Source organism: Perna viridis, chromosome 15 (genome assembly GCF_037379345.1).
Source record: "Perna viridis isolate PV_CMFRI_1.1 ecotype Kerala chromosome 15, ASM3737934v1, whole genome shotgun sequence".
In the NCBI taxonomy this organism is placed as follows: Eukaryota; Metazoa; Mollusca; class Bivalvia; order Mytilida; family Mytilidae; genus Perna; species Perna viridis.
The window spans coordinates 21,914,676-21,934,228 of record NC_142459.1 but is presented as its reverse complement, the minus strand read 5'-3'; the positions used below and the strand labels follow the sequence as shown (position 1 = coordinate 21,934,228).

The 19,553-nt window shown below is 35.6% G+C and overlaps 2 protein-coding genes and 1 pseudogene across 2 annotated transcripts; 2 read left to right on the top strand and 1 right to left on the bottom strand.

Moving 5' to 3' along the window:
• Positions 1 to 7,597: 7,597 nt before the first annotated feature.
• Positions 7,598 to 15,296, bottom strand: LOC148597474 (uncharacterized). Its single transcript, XM_088562926.1, has 5 exons — positions 15,140 to 15,296; positions 13,619 to 13,802; positions 12,866 to 13,062; positions 11,020 to 11,133; positions 7,598 to 9,230 (listed from the first exon to the last, which is right to left on the bottom strand). Exons 1-5 carry the CDS (start codon positions 15,171 to 15,173, stop codon positions 8,677 to 8,679), a joined length of 1,083 nt encoding a protein of 360 aa, XP_088419052.1. The 5' UTR covers positions 15,174 to 15,296; the 3' UTR covers positions 7,598 to 8,676.
• Positions 15,297 to 16,241: 945 nt separating this feature from the next.
• Positions 16,242 to 17,917, top strand: LOC148597473 (uncharacterized). The gene is given in 1 exon segment (XM_088562925.1): positions 16,242 to 17,917. A coding segment is annotated over 1 exon segment (1,110 nt). The 5' UTR covers positions 16,242 to 16,440; the 3' UTR covers positions 17,551 to 17,917.
• On the top strand, positions 17,913 to 19,239 carry LOC148597472 (uncharacterized; annotated as a pseudogene).
• Positions 19,240 to 19,553: the final 314 nt, after the last annotated feature.

Sequence of the window (19,553 nt, the reverse complement as noted above, 5' to 3'; positions counted from 1 at the left end):
TTTTCTGTTCTTAGTTTCTTCATTTCTTGTTATAATATCATTATTCTTCATCGTTCACCTATCGCCCGTTCAAACGCACGCTATGAGCGTTCGTTTATGATGCGTTTAAACTCACGCTATAAGACCGTTCGTTTATCGCGCGTTTAAATGCACGCTGTGAGCGTTCGTTGATCGTGCGTTTAAACGCACGATAGGAGCGTTCGTTTAAGGAGGTAGACCTAGGGTCAATTTCACCAAAGCCTATCAAGCTTTCATTTGAAACAGAATGAAATCAGTCCAAGTTGCTTTCATGCTTACATCAGATTGATGTAAAATGCTGAATACAAACGTTCCAAAGATTTGTATGAGTTGTGTCCCTTACCCTAGAACTACCTCATTAAACGCACGATAGAAGCGTTCGTTTATCATGCGTTTGGTGAGAGATTAGTGTGCGTTCAGGTATCGTGCGTGCGGGTAACCTAAACGTCTCAAGGAGTGTACCGGAAACTGTTATTTAAGCGGAAGGCTTAGCTCTATAACACCTGGTTTGTCCCACCATTTCTATCGGAAATAACTGCACCATGTCAGAACCACAATAGGAACTACTAATCCATTCCCGCTATACTTTTTTGTGTTACGAGAACGGATGAGGGGCTCCAATTGGCCAGGACCGTGGATTTCCAGATTTCCGGTTTTGACCCTGGTATTGCTATTTGTTACACAGACTTTCCTTTTGACTACATTCACATAATAATAAAAATAATGATAATACAAGTAAAAATGGTAGAAGTCGTAATGTTATAACCCTTCATTTTCTATCAGGAGTTTTATTTTTGCATTTATTGTTGTACAAATGCTTTTAAAAACTCACTGTAACATTTCCAGGTGCACGATTGAATGAAAGTATTATATATGGTATTAATACATTTGAAATAGCACTGTTTGAAGAGACTGTGTGAAATTGAATGATGTCGCTCCATATTGTATCGGGAAAAGATACGGTTGGAAAATGGCATATGGTACATGTATGTAGTGCGAAATATCAGTATCCTTTTTACAGTTTAACATAATTACACAGACATAGTAGACATAGCTAAAGTCAAAAACTAACGAAAACTCGTTTTCAATTTTGATAGGCATGGCAGGTCGAGACGACGCAATAGGCGCTCCATACATTACACCTATATTCGATACACCATGGCAACCAGAAAGCAGTGAATTTATACCTTATCTAATCAAATGTTTCAAGGATACAACAACCAAGGTGTTCGGACTATTTCCATTTTAAAGTTAGTGATAATTGAGCACTTAAGTGTTATCAAAAACAATATAAGCGAACAGGAAAGCCTTTAGGATGAGAAACGCAAAGGTCAATTCAAACGTGTTTCATTTTATCACGAATTTCGATGTTCAGCCCGAAATACAGAGTTCTACTTATTACCGAAAAAAAGAAACTCCAAAAGTAATGCTGTATCTGAATACCAATGATTACCAGACACATTCCATTGTATCGCGGTATTGCTAGAACAAGAACATGGAACGATGCATTTATTTAGTACATTGTATGTATTGTGTTTAAATTAGGTGCCAAGTGTATATCCTGGAGCCACATAACTATCACGTTTTCCTAAAGACAGGGAAATTAAAGACAAACTGCCATTGCAAGAAGTAGTTTTAGTGCAAGTATTTTCTTTTCAATACAATGGAGGCAACTTTTTAAGAAAATAGATTTGCCTTACTTTTTTTTAACAAGCAATAACCAAGATTCAAAAATGCTGAATCAGGAAACTAATTTTATGACAATGAAGGATTATATTTTGTACTAACTTCAGACAAAAGAGAATTCTACTTATCAGAGGCTGGTTTTTCCTCAATCTTGAAAACAATTAACTAGCGTGATACAATGAGACCCTAGTATATACCTCAGTGTACTTTTTTCTTTATAAAATTTATGTGAATAGTTTTAATTACTATTCTGACGAGTTGTGCGCCAAAAGACTATAGACCGGTCAATAGTTTCCTAATTATTAGCCTTTCCTGAAACTATTGACAAGCATAATTATTTTTCGCGGAATTTTCATTGCGTTACGGGATTGGCTTGGTTTTTAAAACTTTCGAAATTCTCGGTATTTACTGTTATTCCAAGTCGAGTCCAGAGATTTCAAATTTCAACGGAAACATCACAGACAGTGCTCAGTCGGCAGGTCGATTGACGTTTCTGTTTTCTCTTCAAGGTTAAAAAAATGATAGTGTATGTGACTTCTATAATGGTTAATATGGAGTTCCTACTTCCCTGAGATCTAGTACGTTGTCTTTGGTATAAATGTGTGCCTATTGACTCATTCGGTATAATAAAACACTGACTTACTTTACATTCGGGGAAAAGTAAGTTTATTTCCCGTGCCTTATACCCAGTCAATAAGTACAAATAATTTAGATGGAAAGATTTAGGGTATATGCACGAGTTAATAACAAAGCTAAGAACTTTGAAAAGAAAGTAATTCGTTCAAGTTTACCTCTCTATAAATATATTACACTATGCATTTATGAGAAAAAAAAGATTTGCATGTATAGAGTTACAGAAATATAGACTTTTGTTACATGTACAAATATTTTAAAGTAAGATTTTCAGTTTTTGTACACATATTATGCTTTATTTTACCGTTGGGCTAGGCCCGAGAAAAGTGCATATAAAAGGTCCAGTGGTTGTTTTCACAAAAAGTCGTAAGTCTAAAAATAATCGGGAGTTATGAAGTCATAATAAAATATAACATGATAACTTATGATCAACTTAGAACGTCAACATGAGAATTCCAATGGTAAGCCATACACCATGTAGAAACCAGGTGGATCCTTTGATTTGGGTGGCATAGAGCAAATTATAGTTTGCCAATTTTTTTCCGGTAGAATGTTTAACTCATTATGATGTCAGAACGAACAAGGATTAGTCAGAATATATGGTCCCTTGAAAATCAATTAAACATTTTTTTTACAGATCAAAGAGTTATTTCCCTTTCTTTGAATGTTTCCAGTGCATTTTATGTAATTTATCCAACTTTCATTTTTATATAAAACATGAGTTTGGTTCTTCCATGCACACCCTTTTAAGTATTTCAGAAAAAACCTAACAAGAACAGAATCAACACATTTCTAGAATAATATACTTGTACCTCCATTGACCTGCTTTGTTATACGGTGGATCCTCAAAGAGGTCCTCTTCCAAGCAAAGGAGCTTTGCTTTACTTGATGGTTTAGAACAACACCCAGACTATGCACCTGCAATTGCTTACGGCATTCCATGACTTGAAATTGATTGTAAGAATCTTTAATAGATCAATTAAATGTCCATGTAATACACAATGCGCATTTAACACTTTTGTGATAATTTTCTGGGCAGGCCGAGTTGATTCTTCCGCGAGATACATTAATGCTACACTTTCCCGTAAAATCTCCAACTTTCAACCATTTTCGTACATGGGAAGTGTTGCACCTAAATGTACCTCACGGAAGTCCCAACTGAACCTGCAGAAAGTCAGTACAAACAATTATATTTCACTACAGTCAATGTACATGTACAGCTTTATACTGTATTCATATTGAAGACCTTGAACGAGTGGCATATACTGTTATATTTTTTAGTACAACTCTGCGGGACGAGTAAAACAGACAATGAACTTCTCTCACAAGTGAAAAAGAAATTCCGAAGGAATTCTTTTCTGCTCTCTACAAAATGTATTTACTACTAAAGGTTAGAACTAGGGCTTTAATGGACCATTAAGTGATCCATAATGATGAAAAAAAGGGGGATGGCAAAGTGTTCAAAATGACCTAATTCGAACAATACATTTTGGCTAACGCTGAAAATCCAATTTAACATGTATTTTAGGTAAATGTGACCGACCATTACAAAAAGTTCATTTTTTTTTAATATTACTATGTGTAGTAAAGTGAATGATTACACTTCATTTAATCAAAGGTTACTTGGATATAGCAACCAAGGGGTTAGGCCCAATTCCATTTTAAAGGCAGTACTAGTGTTAATTGAGTACTTTTTTATTAAGAACAATAACCTAAACATCAGGCTGACATTGAATATGATAACGTTAGATATCTGTCCTGGTAACTGTCAATTTGATATTTACAAACTCATGTTTTACTCATAACTCTCCAATAGAAACAGGCAAAAGTTAACTTCGGGAAATCAAAAATAGGACCATGAGATAACATGCAGACGACACGTTCAGAACTAGACTAGGATTGTCAAGTGAAACTTAAGACTCGTGTAACCTGCAAATTAATGTAGTAAACTCTAAATTAAAAAACAGTTGGGTAATAAATTTGTACTTAATTCACTGTTGTCTGTCTCAAACATGAAATATAAGGTGTTCATGAAAGCACTAGTATCATATTCATATACAACAAAAAACTCAAGATACCCTTAAGAATGAATTCAACCCTTACATTATATCCCTCGTTCATAACTATTCATACGTATGCCTCTCGTATATACAAATATATTCGCACCCTACAACTACCTCATCAGGACTTCTCCACGTTCATATCTTAGGTCACACTGCTTCGTACTCACAAGTTAACTAAATACTAACAAATATCAAATTTCCCACTCTCATACGGCATATGAACTCTTAGCTGACACATCAAAATATAAATAGATGTCCTAGTTATTACAATACGTTAAAATTTAACGTCCATTAACAATCAAGGGCTTGATTAACGTCAACTTAAAATTCATTTTTAAAATTAATTCAGTATTAATTTAACGTTAAGTTAATCGGAAACTGTTTTTCGAGCGGGATCGAGATTTAGCTCTATAAAACCTGGTTTGTCCCACCAATTCTTGCATAAACTTACTGTAATATTTCCAAGTGCCCGACCGAATGAAAGTACCTTATCAGGTACACATATTTGGATTTGTTTTACATAACACAGTTTGAAGAGAATCTGTATGATTTTTAATGGTGTCGATCGAGATTACGCTATTGCGTTCCATACATTACACATATATTCGATGCACCATGATGACAACCAGAAAGCAGTTAATTTAAACTTTATCTAATCAAAGGTTACAAGAATACAACAACCAAGGGAGTTAGGCTCATTTCCATTTTCAAGGTAATGATAATTGAGCACTTTTGAAAAAAAAAAAAACAAAAACAAAAAAAAAACGTGCAGTGTTATTAAAAACAATATAAGCGAACAGGAAAACCTTTAGGGTTAGAAACGTAAAGGTCAATTCAAACGTGATTCGTTTTATCACGGATTTTGATATACAGCCCGATGTACAGTGGTCTTCTTATTGTCAAAACAAAGACACTCCGACAGTTACACTGGATACCCAGGGTTGTATCCAGGCATTTTGAAAAGGAGGAGTGCAGCCTTGGTTCCTCAGAAAAGGGGGGTCACTAGTAGAATATTTACCATTTTTGTATAAGTCACCGATATAATTTTGGAAATTTAGAATCTGAAATGACCGACAACAATTCTAAATCAGTTCAATTTGGTTGAAAAATATTTCCCGCCATTTCTTCGCTATGTAAACCACACATTTTTTTCACCCCGAAAGCCTCTTTCGTTGTTTACACTGGTTTTTTAAGCCATTGATTCGACGAACTAGTCATCTCTGCATGTATAATATAGATGGGTCTATATATAACAAAAACACGACGCTTTCAAAGTTGCACTCATACAATACTTTTACCCTCCAAATGTGAGTGTCTTTGTGTGCTTTTTTGTCATTTATTTATTTCATTTTACTTGTATTTATCTGTTTTCTTTGTGTTTTATGTGTTACCGATTTGGATGTCTTGCACCTGTTTTGTCAGGGAGAAGTCACTATCGCCATGACCCTGTGTTGTCAGGGAATTGTCACCATTGTCTTGACCTTGAGTTGTCAGGGAGAAGTCATCAGTCTTGCATTTGTGTTGTCAGGGAGAAAATAATATAGGATAGGCATTGCCTAAATCAGCGAGCACCGTGAGCTTTACCGTACATGTACCGCCTGTTTGAGACTCGTAAAAATTATAAAGGACATTACAAATGGGGGGGGGTCCGACCCGCATGAAAATTTATGCTTCTCAAATGCAATATTTTTATTTAAGCAGCAAGCGAAATAAAATATTTTTTATTTAAAAATCCGCCTTGTTAATGGTGGGGGAGTTTTTTTTCAGTAAATGAATGACTTTTGAGAAAACGAAGTTTTTTTTCCAAATTCCCGATACAAGTCGTTTCGGCCATACTATCATCTCGGCCATGGTCACTTCGGCTATAGTTATCTCGGCCACAGTATATTTCGTCCACACATTTTAAATTATTGTCCTCTGTTTTAAATATTACAATTACAAGAGATTGTGATTTTATTTTATATTAAGTATATGTTTTATTGGTGTTTCGATTCGTAAACAATTTTTACAATGTGGTTTTAGAGTTGTTTGTATATAAGTGTCGCGTGTGTCTAACAAGGCTGGATATTTGATCTTTTAACTAGTGATTTTTTTCTTTGTATATATGTATAAAATCCCAAACCCATACCTCCCTTTCCCCTAGCTCTCAAAATGGTCGGTAACTTTATAGCACTTTGCTATACTTAACATATTTTATCCCTTAAGGGCATCTCCACCAACATCCCTTTTGGTTCGTCAAATCAATATGTGCAGAAATCGGAAATATTACAGTTCTCCAGTATAGTGGGAATATTTTACACATATCGTGTGACGTAAACTAAATTCAGACGATAGCTGCGTCGTCTGAATTTAGCTGAAATATTGTTGCTCGGACGTTAAACCCCCAACAATCAATCAATCAATCAATCAGACGATAGCTGCGAATTCCAAACAAGAAAAATGATTGCCTTTCCTATCTTAGAAAAGCTATGCTTCGATTTGGATAATACAATTGGAGTTATGTTTTTTTCCAAGCCCAAGGCGGGTTAGGTCCTTGACAACAGCGACAGTGGAACAGCGACAATGGACGTACGTACATTACGTGAACTTTTTAAAAACATCATAAAAAATAGGGAAAGACTCGCAAACTATCAGAAAAGATAAATTTATTTTTACTGAAACATAATCTTAATCTATATATATTTTATTTGTTTGATGTAAGGAAGAGATGAATTTTCTCCGTAAGGACAGTCACTTTTTTGTTACTACCGGGACATGACTTTTTTTTCGTTAGTATATTGGGGAACCTTAAGGAAATTTAGATAGATCTAGTACATATAATAACCGTAGAGCTCAACACCGCTTCGCGGTGCTCGCTATAACTGTCTTTCGCCTGTCAGCGAGAAGTTATCATTACTTTATGAACGTTGTATGTGGTTTATTAAGATAAAAAAAAAAACTTTTTTAATAACAAAATGTAAAATTTGCCAAAAAAGGATGGTGCACATCTCCAGTATGTATATTTACATTATGCACAATAAACCTTTTCGTGATAATTTTCTGAGCAAGCCGAGTTGGTTCTTCCGCAAGGTATGTAAATGCTACACTTTCCTGTAAAATCAATCATTGTTTTTTGGGGGTTTTTTTGTTTTTTTTTTACGGGAAGTGTGGCACCCACCTCGCGGAATTACCATTTGAGCCTACAGAAAATCAGAACAAAAGAGTTAAATATTTCATTACTGTCAATAAATAGATTTATACAAGACATCCTCGTACTCTATAATGTATTGCTGATATGTGATGAAGTTCATAGGCCAAAAAAATTATGATAGACACAAAATAAAACATTATCGAGTGACCAGTTTGCCCAAATAACGAGAAGCATATCTGTAATACTTAAATTTTCATTATTTGAAGATTTATAAAACAAGTTCAACTACACAGAGTTACAGAGTAGTAGGATTTACACTATAGTCTTTATTGAAGATCTTGAACGACTGGCATATATTGTTTTATTTTCGAACAGAGCTCAGCATGACGGGTAATAAAGACGATGAACTTCACTCAAAAATGAAAAATTATTCCTCGCTTTCATATCCATACACCTATATTTAAAAAGATCTATGCTATCACCAAGGAGTAATATGCAGGATTTTACGCACAGTTAATCAATAGGTCGCCATTTCCCAAAACTACATGCCGGTGCAACATTACTTAGTGAAAAAGGCAATTCTTTTGAGTTCTTCATTTATTTACTACAAAATGTGAATATAGGGCTATAATGGAATAGAAAGTGATACCCGGCCACGTAATGGTGAAAAAAGGTGATGGAAAAATGTTCAAAGTGGCGTAACTCGAAAATCACATTATTAATTTTTGCTGAAAATCTAATTTAACCTGTATTTTATGGTACTTATCAAGTTGCAAATTTTCAAAAGCATGCATTGTTCCGCGTTCTCAAGTTATCATTTGGAAACCGTCGTAAGACAGACGGACATGCAACCTTGCGGATGGTATCACATAATACCTAGTCACTTTGTGTGGCATGATGAAAAATTGCAAACCGTTGGTTGTGGAAATGAAGTTTATAATCTTAACTTAAATGGCAGTGATTATCAGCGTATAAGTCGAACAAAGGAAATTTTAACACAAATATTTGGCAATCCTCAATTCACGTACAAAGTGCAATCTACCTTTCCGATATATTCAAGTATACTGTTTAAAATATTAAAACGAAAATACCACTATATATGTACAAATCTATATATATATATTTGAAATATTTTGTCACTCGCTTCTATTCATCTTGTTTCATGCAGTGAATAACCTTTTGGTTCTCATTGGTCAGTATTTTCAAACCAAACTTATTCAAATATTTCGCCCGGTTTTCATACCCCCAGCCAAGTCCATTTCCAGCAAAAGGCGGGGCAGAATGACTGCACGGGAGACAAAGAAAACAGCTCATCGTCAAGGACGCAGCAAATACCTCGTTTCCGACATTACGCCGTGGATCAGAATGGCACAAAGGGTCGAGAAAGGTCACAACTCCGTCACTGCAGACGACTCTTAAAATCTCCTTTACGCAAGAGTCAGGATCCGGTAAGTCATGCAAAACGATCAACATGGTTATCCAATCAAACTGTCCCGTCCAATCCTGTAGAAGTTCTCCACCATTCATTTGATAAAAGGTAACATTTTTTACATTCTGTTCTTCTTTGTTTTTATTCGCTTTCTTAATAGCAAACTCGTCAATGTCAACTCCAATAACTTCTGCTTCCGGGAAATATTTACCAACGTTGAGGGTTATTGTTCCAACTCCACAACCAATGTCGAGGATTCTTTTGATCCGACCTTGAAAAAAAGAAAAAAAAATCCAAATTCGTGTACGAAAAGTGCCCACAGAAAGTGTAATCAAAATATGGCCGCTATACATGAGGTTTGTTTCGATTCTTTTTAAACCGGATTTTCTGAAGGTAAATGCCAGCAACTAGTAATAATTACAGAGAGTAATCACGGGAACCAAGGTTATAGCGGTCATCAAAAGAATGCAATCCAGGGACAAAGACCAGACATGGAAAACAGACATACACAACAAAGAACATACAGTAACTAAAATCATACATACAAAGTAACAAAAGCAAATGATCAACTCGGACTTCACTGAAAACTGGGACCATGGACCAGGTGCACCGGTAGGGTAAGCGTCCTCTGCTTTTCTAGAAACACCCGCCGAGTTGCTCATAAAAAGTCAAGTCCGGGGTAGACAAACGAGGAAAGGAAAACTGACCAGTTAAATAAATCAGTTTTCATGGTGCAGATGGATACACCATAACGATCCACGAGTTCATGATGACGACCATAAAACTTCTGTAGTGATGACTTCAATCTTGTAACAACATAACCCTGTTCCAGAAGCCTATTTGTTAGAGTTCTAGCGCGATACAAAAAGGTTGCGTAGTTGTAGCTTCGGCAAGCTCTGGCATAACGTATGAGTTGTGATATGAATATTCCATACGCAGGTGCTGAAGGGATGTTGCCACAGATGAAAGGAAAGATGACAATTCTTGCATAATCCTCGATGGCATCCATAAGAACTTTAAAGTTATAATTCCAATTTTTGGAGCGTGGTTCACGGTACTTGGGACATTTAGAAAGGATATTACGCAGAGATTCGTTTTTGATGGACGGGCGGTTGCAAAACATTGTTTGTATAGTATCAAAGTATTTTAATCACAGATTTTTTTTCTTCAAATTTCGCTGTATTGTTTTAATGACAAAAATGAGTGTGAATTTCAATTTTTAAAAATATGGCGTTTTTGTTTAAATTTACGAACATTTTAGTAAAAGGTACAAAGTATGGTTTTTCATGGTGGGTTTTTTTTGAGTTGCAACTAATTAAACATTTTTTTACTTCAATGGAAGCTGTCAATTTGACAGCCTTTTGTTATTATTCGTTTTAGTAGAAGACGGGATAAAGCAACGAGCTTCTTCCTTTTCAGAATCAATTCTACAAGATAATAATATCCAACAAGTCGTTGTTCGGTGAACATCCTTAATTTGTGGAAGAACATTAAGACACATATGCAGTAGCGGATCCAGGGCAGGGGTTCAAATAGTGTAGGCCCATGGTCCCGAACCTTTCATTTTTAACTCGGTTTTTTTAGATTTCTTGAACATAGTCCCTGGACCTGTAACCACCAATACACTACACTGAGTCTATATTGAGGATCGTCCGTTTTCATCAGGTGCATGGACTCTTGATTTAAAATCTACAAAAGTCGTGACACAACTCTATAGCAAATTTGAACCCCAGCAGGAAGAGTGTTCTGGGGAGCGAAACATCCATTTTGTTAGAGAATGTTGTTATTTCTGGGCCAAAATTATGAAAATTTAGCAAACGATCGGACGTTACCCCCTTTGAAAAGACTTCTGAATCCACTCCTTAAGTAAAAATTATAACATGTGTTCCATATTACATTCAAATGTTTTGTACATTGTGTGCATTTAAGATTCAGATTGGCAAACACTTCTGAGGTCGAACCCCTTACACTGCATCGAAGCACCATCAATAGACTTCTGATTCCATGTCAAGGGTTGAAAGTTATCAAAGATACTATATTTAGCGTTTAGACGTTTGTACCTTTCTTAATAAAACTGGCCGGGAAAGCTATTTCTTCTATCCATTTAGCATCACACTGTTTCCTGTCCTCATTCATAAATTCAAAAGCATCCTCACACTTAGAAAAATCGTAGCCTGAAAGATTGATGAACAAACGTGATCGTTATTAAACAGGTGTAAGGATGGATTCGAGATTTTTTTTCTGTAATGAAGGAGCATGCAATGTTTATCACTCAAAATACAATGCATCTTTGGTGAGCTACAGAATTTTGAAAACAAATATTAAAGATCGGGGAAAAATAATGTCAGATGGGAGTACACAGACAGTCGTAATCACCCTTTGAAGATGTAAATGATTTTACAGCAACTATTTGATTTTAAAGGTATTTGTATTTTTCATTCTATTTATTTTTTTTCTCATGAACTTTGCTTTGTGACTTGTGTCGTGGTGCTGTAGTATTGTTGCTAGACTATTATCGGATTACTTTCACTTGATGGGTGCCGTTGGTGGACTATGACATGCCTAACTTTCCCGTCAGTGTTGTCACTCCCTTTTTAGGGTTTTGTGAGTGTGTGTGTGTGTGTTGTTGTTGTTTTCCTCAACTTCATGCAGTTTTAATACGTAATCTATTTTATTTGTTTCACTACATTGTGTATGTATTTCGTCTTTATTTCCTGTTTTCATGGCCTAGTCATGTACATTGTATTTGGGTTATGACGTACTTGGGTTGTTGCATTGTTTACGCTTTGAGATTTGCTCTCTTTATTTAAAAAAAAAACTAATCCCACAATTAAGCAACCTTTAAAAAATAAAATAGCAAATGTTTTTTTAACTCTGAATACTTCGTATGATTTCTATTTACTACTCCAGTGTACTATGGCTATGAATAATACATGTAGAAGATTATTTTTCATTGAGTATCAACGAAAATAACCTAGAACATAAAAATATATAAAAATCAAAATGTGCATATAGAAATTCAAATCGCATTAAAATTACAAGGAAACAAAACAGGGATAATATTTTGGAGTAACGATTATTACTGGTTTACTGCAAACTTAAAAATGCATTTATTTTCGTCGCTCACAAATAAAAGGACCCCCCCCCACCCGAATTCATTAAGTAGCACTCCACCTAAGAATAATGCAAAATGTGATTCGTGGGTGGAAAGCCTACATATGTTTGTTTTTGAGATGTTGTTTGAATTGCCATGGTACTCAGAAATTAACATTCGGTTTTTTTTTTCATACAACCCGTTTTCTTAGGAGATATCAAAATTATATAGAATGAACTGTAGATTTTAAAATTAAGGGAGATAACGTTGTAAATGACACTCAAATACAATAGAATCTATTGGATTTCAATGTTGATTATCTCCTAAGAGCAGACAGATTTGAACGAATAAAATTTCATTATATAGACCCCCACAAAACAACTATAATCACAAAAATAAAAATACATGTATGTAGCCTTTTTGGGGGTGTATCACATTTTTCAAATTTTGCATGATTCGTACAAAGACAGCTACTTAACACTGTACAAGTCTAATTGTTTTTATAAACAGCGAAAATTGATACCTGCGAATTTGGTATTTTATGAATACGGTGCGCTCTAATGGGATCATAATCATCTGAATGTTAAATGATACTTGTTCTTGCAATCTCTTCGGCCGCAGGCGTAGACCCATACTATATTTATCACGCCGTTAGTTTATAGTCTGTTTTACATGATGTAAAAAAACAGCGGACATGAGCACTACTCCTTATAAATCCGGGAAGCTTTTTCCGGTGTACTGTTCTAATTTACATAAACAGGTGATTGAAGTGTAAATAGCGAATATATCTTTTACGCAGTAGATTGACTTACCTGCAGAATTCGTATCTTTAGATCGGAAACACTGCTCAACATCTTTTGTCAATGGTGCAACCGCCGGAAGCATTGCAGAGTATGCCAGACTAGACTTAGTTTTCTCTTTACAGTCAGGTGGAATGTAGAATTTTAACTCGTCTGTTACAAAGACGATTTTAGCTGCCGTCATCGAATTTAACCATTCACGGACGTATCTACAGAAAAAAAAAACAATGGTTCAGTGACTTGTTAAAGAGTAATCATGAGAACGAAGGTTCTAGCGGTAAATAAAAGAATGTTATCCAGGGACAAAGACCAGACATAGAAAACGGATATACACTCCACTAAAAACTGGGAGCATGGACCAGGTGCACCGCTAGAGTAAGCATGGAACCAGGTGCACCACAAAAACATTTAATTAAAGTCGTTACTGTTTTTAGATATTGCAGACTAACTAGCATTTAGTGTATTTTTTATGAAATAGCATTGTCTTCTCGTGACGAAAAATCACCTACATATACCAGAACTTTGCCTACGTGTGTAAAAGTGAATTTGTTAATGTAAAAATATGAACTTTTATAAATGTTCCGGAGTTTTGGGGTTTGCTATTTAGATGAACAACCGACGATATACATGTATATGTACTGTCCGCTTAAAGTTATGGCTAGCACTTCGTATGAAAAGAATTCTCTCTATATATTATATATGAACAAACACAACACAGGAAACGGGTGAGTTTATAGTATTTAAACCACTATCCGATGATCTTACCGTTCGTTATATCCCAGTTTCTCTGCTACTTCGTCCGAGGACAGTGGATCAGTCGCGTCTAGAAGAACTTCCGGTAAACCGAGTTTCTGTCCCAATCCAAGTCCAAGGCATACAAAACCTGAATTGACAATACTGTTAAATCTGGTCTCGTAGTTATCAGGATTAAGGTCATCATCTGTAACCGCTGTAAATAAATACGGATAGAAATATCGTGTTCGCCTCGAGTGCAGTATGTCTAATACCCAGTTAAGTTACACCAAAGACTAAATGTGGCAGTTACTGCTTCACCGAACAACCACACAATACACAGGAGATAGTGACATTGGTTTGCTCTGAGTCTGAATATTGTTTCTGACTGGGTTGTTATGCCTACCCGCTTGCTGTTACATTTGCACTTCTAAGCGTGGGTCAATGGTTGATACCGCATGCGATACAGATTTTGACATGTCAAGGCCATCATTTTCCGAGTATATGTAGGAGTGCATGATACATCTATGTGATATAAAATAGCAGGGACGGATTCAGGCGGGGTCGTGGCCTGCGAGCGCCCCGCCCCGCCTCGTCCCCCCTGTAAAATTTGCAAAGCATGGTAAGTCAGGGTAGATTAAGGTTGAAACTGTAATTTCCTGCCAATTTTACCACAAAAGATATCTGTATTGCACCCACTCCACAAGAGTATTTTAAACATTTTACCTCAAAACATTTCTCGCCTCGCTCCGCGTGGCGAATTGTAACTGCGCTCCCTCATCTAAAATTCTGGATCCGCCCTATGACCGGAAGTTTGCGATATAGGGTAAATCATAAATACTGAATACCATTTTAAATGTCAAAATCAGTATAACATGCGGTATCAATTCGAGGCCTTTACAGCTATATCACCAAGGGCCACTTAGAAAATAATAACGGAGTTCTGGAGTATGGTCATTATCGACTACCAACCGACATCCAGTGACAGTCAAATTTTGATGCACACATGTATTTACGTTGACATTAGATAAGTCTGCATTGAACATAAGAACAGGTACTTCGTGTTTCATTGGGGGATCCAAAAGGGGGCGCGGCTTCCCTTATCGGTTTACAAAAATGAAAATAGCGTATTTTGGTGAGTAAATGCATGCATTAAAATGTGTTATCAATGTTTTTTTATCCCCTGGTATACCCCTAAGGTGATTCATTGTATCCGTCAATGTGTCGGAATAATTTATAAGCGAGATAAATCAAAAAATCATTACAGTAAATGTTGCATTTTTATATCCATATTAAGTTGTAAAGCGGGGTTGGTAAATAGAACAAGACAAAAGTGAAAAAAATTAGTTGTAAAAACACTTGATTCTGTGATTATCTCTCTTGAAAAAATAAGTTGACCCCAATAATCATAATTGTAAAAAAAAATATTAATTTCAGTTCGATCACAGGGGCTTGCTCCCACTATCCAAGTCCAACTAGTTGATGTAAACTGGTAGGGCTGCATATTCGATAGTGGGAAAAAGTCCTGTGGTTCTATGTATAAAGTTTACATACCATTGAATGTTTGTTCTTTGAAATGCCTAAACATTATGATGCTACGTAATGTACTAAACTTGCAATCGTTCCAATCTGGTATAGTTATAAACTGATCATATGCATCCTGAATTATCTTTCTTAGTAGGTACTATCACGGTGGGCAGAGTGCCTTCGATGGGCAGTTTTTTTCACAAAAGAATTTTCGTTTTTAAATTTTTACAATTAGAATTGGACGAAGTTATTGTAAGGGTATTTTCGATAACTAAATTGAAAATCTTAAGAAAATGTGCTCTATTCAAAAAGTATCGTGCAGTTAGTTACATGTAATGCATGTCTTCCCAATTAACACTCTTAATTTCTAATGATATTTCGAGGAGAGTGAAAATAAATCATAACCAAAAATATTAGGCAGGTGTAACCTGTAAGAGGACGAAATTGAATATATATTGTATCTCTTAAAATTTTACATTAACTAGGACTTATTTTAAATTAAAAAATGTAATTCATAACTTTAACATTTTTAGATGTTAGCCATGAACATATTGCTAAAGATATGATGTATATTAGAAACTTGTATAAAGATCCTTACTCTGTAGTACAGGTTACATGTAACTTCTGTACTTCTTAGGTCGTTCTTGTAGTTTATATTCGCAATGATTACCGTTATGAGGACATCTCCCTTAAAATAACTAACATATATTGTATGTCTGGGTATATACGGAGGTTATTCGGGCAACACGTTTTTTTTTTGTTTTTTGTGTTTGTCTTTTTTGTTGTTGTTTTGTTTTTGTTGTTATTTTTTGTTTTTGTTTTGTGTTTTTTTTTTAGAAAGAAAATATTGCGCATGCAATAACTGTTGTGTTTATTTGCAATGTTTATGCGTTTAATCGCAATATTTGTTTTAGAACAAGTTGCCCGAATAAGCTTCCGTAGGTATACCTATAAGGGCAGTATTTCAAGTTTGTTTTGCGTTGAATCATGATTTTAAAGGGTAATATTTCAAATTTTCATTGATTTGTTTTTCAGACTTACCACGCTTTAAATTTTAGCTCAAAATATTTTTGTGTCATAAATATCGGCCAAAGATACCGAAGCATAAAATCTGCAATTACAATTCATGTTATCGAGTAGATTGCAAAATGATGCATATTTGTGCAAATTTATTTTTCTAGTGCTCAATCTGCATTAAATGGTCACAATCAACCAATGACGAGACCAAAAAACCAAGAAGTGCCTCAAAATCAGGATTAGTTGTGGAGCCGAAGGCGACATCCGCGATTAACACACTGCATTTCGAGGCTTGGTGTCGCCTATTACCTATGGAAACAGAGGACCGAGAATTTATTTTAGATGGAGTAAAAAGTTGCTTTCGTTTATGTACAAAATTTGGCCCGCATTATCCAACCAATCGTGAAAATTATGCATCAGCATTTAAAGTGCGCGAAAAAGTAGAAATTCAGCTACGGAATGAGCTTGCTGTAGGAAATTATGTGATTACTAAAAAGATTCCAACAATTGTGAGCTCACTAGGGGCTGTCCCAAAACCAAATGGTGAAATACGTTTAATTCATGACGCTAGTCAGCCCTTAGGAATTTCCCTCAATTATATAAGTGATAAAAATTGTTCATATATGGATATGCGACACGCTTTAAAACTTACTAAACCAAATAGTTTTCTTTCAAAAGTTGACCTTAAAAGTGCGTATAGATCCGTTAAATGTCACAAGTTAGATCATGAATACACCGGCTTAAAATGGACCTTCACGGGTGATGATGTTCCTACTTACATGTATGATTCTAAACTTCCATTTGGCCATTCGCGAAGCCGAAAAATTTTTCAAATGTTGAGTGGGTCAGTTTGTAACATTATGAAATGTGTATACAATGTAACATTTATTGCTTGTCTAGACGATTTTTTAATTATTTCAGAAACTATGTATGATTCTAGTAGGGATTTGCTTTTATTGATTCGCACATTGAGACAATTAGGTTTTAACACAAACTATTCGAAGGTAGAAGGTCCAACACAGCCAATAACTTTTTAAGCCGTGATTTAACACATGCCAGAGCAGAAGCAATCTGAATTTTATAGCCTTCTGTTATCCTTTGAAAAACGCAAACGTGCAAGTGTTAAACAACTTCAGTCACTTTGCGAAAAATTAAACTGGGCTTGTCAAATGGTGAAAGGTGGCAAACTCCGGAGCATTGGTCTCTTCCATGCCTGCACTACTTTTGCCATTCCGAATGCAGTGATTAGTGGAGGAACGTCAACGGTACGGAACTGGAGCTGCCTTGGAGTTTGGAAAGGTGGTAGAACGTTTCTGAGACATTTAATTGACGCTATTTCTAATGTAGAACACCGCAGTGACAAAGTGTCATCATCTGCCGATTTTTTCATGCTGACATTTCTTGGTGGATTAAATTTTTGAAGGTTTTCAATGGCACAGTGAAATTTATGGACTCGAACAAAATCACTTCGTTACAAACTGACGCGTCTTCATTAGGAGGCGCTGGCTATTACAATGGAGATCTCTTTTATGTTAATTGGTCTGTTGACTTGCCAGTTATTCAAAATGAACGTATCAATATTAAGGAAACTGCTGCTGTAATCTTATCTGTACTTCGCTGGGGACATTTATGGACAAATAAAACTTGTTATAGTGTTTACGGACAAATGACGACCAAATGTATTTTGAATAAGGGGTCGTCAAAGAACAAGTGGCTGATGAGTTTACTGAGAACTTTGTTTCGGTTGTCCGCTATGTATAATTTTGACATTCAGGCAAACTTTTTGAGAGGGCGTTACAACGTGATTGCCGATGCCGCCTCACGTCTTCACGAAGAAAGTAAACTTTCGAGACTTTATGATATATTGACTAGTTACAGTTGCATTCCATTCACGATACATCAACTATTAAGACATGTTTCGTTTGCCTTTTATCTTTTTAGATGGTGCAAATATGATAGCGGACTTGGAGATAGTCGTTGGACGATTGAAAGGAAAGGGATGGGCTGAATCAACAGCTGGAACGTACGCCACGCAGCTGAAGACGTATCTTCAGTTTTTCGACGAGTACAAACTGCAGCCGGTACCATGTGACCAGAAAACTATTGAGATTTATATCGCATATTTAGTGGACAAGAAACATTTCGCATATAGTTCTATTCGCTCCTACTTGAACATTATTTCTGTTTTACATAAGATACACGATATACAGGATCCTATTTCTAACTCTTGGAATATACAGCACTTACTAACGGGTGTGAAAAGAGAATCAGAAACAAGTCAATCCTGCAAAGTGCCAGTTACGCCGGAACTGTTATTGAATTTAAGGAACATTCTTGATTTGTCAAACCATAACAATATTGTTTTTTTTTTGGGCAGCTTGTTTGACAGGGTTCTATGGCTTTTTAAGACCAAATAATTTTCTTGTAAAGGGAACGTTTAATCCCGACCTTAATCGTCGCAGGGTTGATGTATTACCATGTACCTGGGATATGCTTTTACGTTTAAAAGTAGTTAAAACGCTCCAATTTCGTTCAAAACCAATAGAAGTGGTATTGCCTTGTTTAAGTAATCACCCGTTATGTCCAGCTACAGCCATGTCTCATGTATTAGCTATAGCCGGAGATCCTCCTCTGGACCCCCTTTTTCTCTTGTCAGATAAGTCACGTCTAACAGATACTTTTTTTTTAAATGCCTTCCGTTTTGCTTTGCAAAATGTAAATGTAGATACCGCAAGCTATGGTGGTCATTCCTTTCGCCGTGGTGTCGCTACCTGGGGCTCAGAAGCAGGTCTCTCTGACAACAAGTTTAAGTTACTAGGATATTGGTCAAGTGATTGCTTCACAAGATATATAGATAGTGATGTTGATCAACGTTTAAATTCTTCTTTGGGTTTGGAACTTTTTTATTACATGTATCTGTTTATCAATGCAGGTGGCATGTTTGTAATTGGGGGGTTTGTTTGCTTTGGGGTACCAAGCTATTATATTTGCCATGCTTATTGTTGTATATATATATATATATATATATGCCTATCATAGTAGTAATCATACAAAGTAGGTAAAGTTTCAAACTAACAATCTAAATTATAAAGCTTCTGCTGTTACGTTAATTTGGACTTTTTAACATTCCTTATATTCATTTTTTTACGTTTCAGAGTGTAAAAATTTATCATACTGAAGAGTAGCTGAAACAACACCATCCGCTCCTTACTATTATTTTTATTTTAAATCAAATGTGCAAACTATTAAAAAAAGTCAATTTTACCTGCTACAGTGATTATACAATATTTCCAATCTAATTAGCATATGCCTTTATCGTGCATCATGATTGGTTGGTCACCTTTTACAACCTCAGCGATGACATTTTTACAGTCAATTTTGGTCGCCTGAATATAGCTGAAATATTGCTGCTCGGGCATTAAAC